The sequence below is a fragment of the Lathyrus oleraceus genome, chromosome 6 (assembly GCF_024323335.1).
Source record: "Lathyrus oleraceus cultivar Zhongwan6 chromosome 6, CAAS_Psat_ZW6_1.0, whole genome shotgun sequence".
Taxonomy (NCBI): Eukaryota; Viridiplantae; Streptophyta; class Magnoliopsida; order Fabales; family Fabaceae; genus Lathyrus; species Lathyrus oleraceus.
In genome coordinates, this window is record NC_066584.1 from 165982345 (window position 1) to 165986033 (window position 3689).

The following is a 3689-nucleotide window of genomic DNA, read 5'->3' on the forward strand; positions in this document are numbered from 1 at the left end:
TTACAATGGTTTATGTATTGAATATGCTGATGTTACTATTCCTTTTGAGTTGAAATCTGGTTTAATACACTTGTTGCCAAGGTTTAATGGTCTTGTAGGTGAGGATCCGCATAAGCATCTTAAGGAATTTCAGGTTGTTTTCTCTACACCATTGAGACCTGAAGGAATTACCGAAGATCACATCAAGCTGAGAGTCTTTCCATTTTCACTACAGGGTGCTGCCAATGATTGGTTATATTATCTTGAGTCGAATTCTATCACAACTTAGAATGATTTGAAGAGAGTCTTCCTAGAGAGATACTTTCCTGCCTCCAGGGTTGCATCAATCCGAAAATAAATATATGGTATTAGATAGGGAAATGAGTCATTGGCTGAGTATTGGGAGAGATTCAAACAATTAGTATCCAACTGCCTTCAACATCAAATTACCGAACAACTGCTTATTCAGTATTTCTATGAGGGATTATTACCAATGGATAGAGACATTCTTGATGCTGCTAGTGGTGGAGCACTTGTCGATAAAACTCCAGTTGCTGCTAAAGCCCTGATTGAGAACATTGTCACTCAACTCCCAACAATTCACAACCAGAAATAATTCTATGGTCCAAACAAAAGGTGTGAATGACATTCAGGTTTCCTCTTCCAACAAGGTTTTAGAAACTAGAATTGAAGAGCTTACTTCTTTAGTGAAACAAATGGCAGTGAGTAAACCTCAAACAACAAAGTTGTGTGGTATTTGTACTTCTACTGAACATCCAACTGACACATGTCCTATTCTTCAAGATGAGTCAGTCACTCAATTGCCTCAAGCATATGCAGCTAACCTTTTTAACCAAAGCAACAATCAGAGAGGGTACAACATTCTTGACTTGTCCACCAACAAATATCATCCCAATTGGAGGAACCATCCAAACCTTCGATATGGAAACCAGCAGCCCACCCAACAACAATTAGTCATACCCCTGCCACAACCACAGACCACTTCCCAAGTCTCCACCTATGCACCTTCCGGACCTTCGTTGGAGGATCTTGTCAAACAAATGGTTGTTAACAATCTCCAATTTCAGCAACGAACAGATTCCAGTATTCAGACTTTGCATACCTAGATTGGACAGCTTGCCACTTCAATGAATGCCATGCAGCAAGCCTAAGGATCAAACCAACTTCCTACCCAAACAGTTGTGAATCCAAAAGGCCCTAATGCTAATGTGAATGCAATTTCGTTGAGATCCAGGAAGGTAACAGAATAAGCCCCAGAAAAAAATAAAAAAATTCTTGAGGTAACACCTGAACCTTTTTCCGTTGTGATAGAAACTGAACCCTCTGTTGTGGTAGAAACTGAAAAAGAAAAAGAGAAGGAGTATGTGCCACCAGTTCCCTTCCCACATAGAATACTGAAAAATAAAAGGACTGATGATGGAGACAAGGAGAGAGAGATTTTAGATGTGTTCAGAAAAGTGGCGGTAAACATTCCGCTTCTTGATGTTATTAAGCAGGTTCCAAAATATGCAAAATTTCTAAAAGACTTATGCATAAGTAAGAGAAGGTTGAAGGGCAATGAGAGAGTAAATTTGGGACGAAACATTTCAGCCCTTATCCAGTCTAAACATTCACCTGAAAAAGCTACTATTTCATCCCTCAATCAGGCCATACCCCAAAAGTGCAAGGATCCAGGAACTTTTGCTATTCCATGTACCATTGGGGATAATAAATTCGACAATTGCATGCTTGATTTGGGAGCCGACATTAATGTTATGCCTACTTCTGTTTATAATAACCTTGATTTTGGTCCTTTACAGCATACATGTTTAATCATTCAACTAGCGAACAGAAGTAATGCTCACCCTATTGGAGTAGTGGAAGATGTGCTTGTTCAAGTTAATAACTTGATTTTTCCTGCAGATTTCTACATTCTGGACATGTATGGAGAAACAAATTCAAGCAGACCGCCTATCATTTTAGGCAGACCGTTCATGAAAACGGCGAAAACAAAAATTGATGTCGACGATGGAACCATGTCCATGGAATTTGGTGACATTGTCGCAAAATTTAACATTTTCGATGCCATGAAACATCCCTTGGAGGAGCATTCTGTTTTTCATATTGAATTGATCTCTGAGTTGGTTGATGACACTTTTTCTGAATTGTTTTCACTTGATTTTCCATCTCTATCTGGGTTTGATGATGTTTATTCATGTGATGATTATACTGACACTAATCTTTGTGTTGTTTGTGCTGAGATTGATGTTGCCTTGCAGGGTGATAGTATAAACAAAGTTGTTTATGTGGCTGAAGCTCTTGACATTCCGGCTGCCCCAAACATACCATGCATTAAACAACCACATTCTTTAGAGCCTAAACCACTTCCCGAGGAGTCATATTATTCATCAAAGCATCAACTTAATCAGAAATATAAGAAGGGAATTGGATGGACCTTGGCTGACACTTGTGATATTAGCTCATCCATATGTATGCATAGGATCTCACTTAAATATGAAACAAAAGTAGTGAGGCAGCCCCACAATCCTTTAATTCTTGATGTTGTAAAAAAGGAGATCACTTTCACGTGTCCATTCTACATTTTTACTTATCGAAGATACTTCTTTGATCCTGGAATACAAGACAAATGCACTAATCAAAATTTCAAGGTCAATGGACACTCCCCAAAGCTACTCCATGAGAACCCGATTTTGGAAGAAGAGACTGTAGAAGAGATCTCTTTGGGATATGCTGCTTATGCGATCACTTATCCGCCTTGACCCATCGGGTGTGTTCTTTCCTTTCTCTCACTCTTATTTTATATTTATGCTCTTTCATTGAGGATAATGTATGTTTTAAGTGTGGGGGAGGGAACCATTTATTTGTTTTGTTTTCTTTGTTGTTTCTCTGTTTTGGTTTTTGTTTGCTTTCTTAAAAAAAATGCATGTCTTTTTTCTTGGGTTTTTGAGTTACAATTATGAGTATTTTTCTTAGTTCTCTTGACTAAAAGTCTTGTGGTGTGATGTGAAAAATTTGATGTGCATTTTTAGTATGATATGTATGACTAAACTCTAAATTGTATATCTTTAGCAGTAGATCATTAACCCTAGTGAGCTTTGAGCCTTATATGGATAACATACAAAAATCCATCTCTTTCTTTCTTGTGTGATTCACTCATGTCTGTTAGTCTCTAGAACTTGAATTGACTCTTATTGATGTTGTTGTTTACTTGTGCACACTGATATGATAAAGGCAATTATGTTTTTTTTTGTTTTTTTAGCCAGTTAGCCAAAAATCCAACCCTGAAATAATTTTATCCCTTGTTTGAAACCCCCTTGAGCCTATTCTCCTTTTTTTGTTTAAAACTCATTACAAGTCGAGAAGTGAAAAACAATGTTATCACCCTATTCAAAGGGTTGAAATAGTCTTGTTTGGAGTTGTGTGGGGTTGAATAATTATGTTTGTAATATTTCAGAAGTTGGCAAAAAAAGAAAAAAAATAGAAAAGAAAAAAAAGGAACGAAAAAATAGAATGATAAAAGGAAGAAAAAAAAAAGAATTATGTTTGTAATATTTCAATACATGTCAATACATACTCCTTCAAAAAAATGAATAAAAAGAGGAAGGAGAAGAGAAAACAATTGTTATAGAGTTGTTCAAGTGAATGAAATATTTTGTAAATTCAACTCCCGCAGTTTCTTTCAAGTCTCT

General features: G+C 36.8%; 1 protein-coding gene across 1 annotated transcript; it reads left to right on the forward strand.

Annotated features, from left to right (window-relative positions):
* Positions 1-599: 599 nt before the first annotated feature.
* LOC127094574 (uncharacterized) lies at positions 600-1837 on the forward strand. The gene is made up of 3 exons (XM_051033394.1): positions 600-1083; positions 1312-1692; positions 1800-1837. The coding sequence occupies exons 1-3, from the start codon at positions 600-602 to the stop codon at positions 1835-1837; spliced, it is 903 nt and encodes a 300-aa protein (XP_050889351.1).
* Positions 1838-3689: the final 1852 nt, after the last annotated feature.

Bases quoted from the DNA above. Each gene is read 5' to 3' on its own strand.
- LOC127094574 (XM_051033394.1), top strand. From the start codon at position 600: ATGGTCCAAACAAAAGGTGTGAATGACATTCAGGTTTCCTCTTCCAAC. The intron at 1,084-1,311 runs GTATTCAGACTT...CCGTTGTGATAG, and splicing joins TCAGCAACGAACAGATTCCA to AAACTGAACCCTCTGTTGTG. The intron at 1,693-1,799 runs GTACCATTGGGG...GGTCCTTTACAG, and splicing joins AGGAACTTTTGCTATTCCAT to CATACATGTTTAATCATTCA.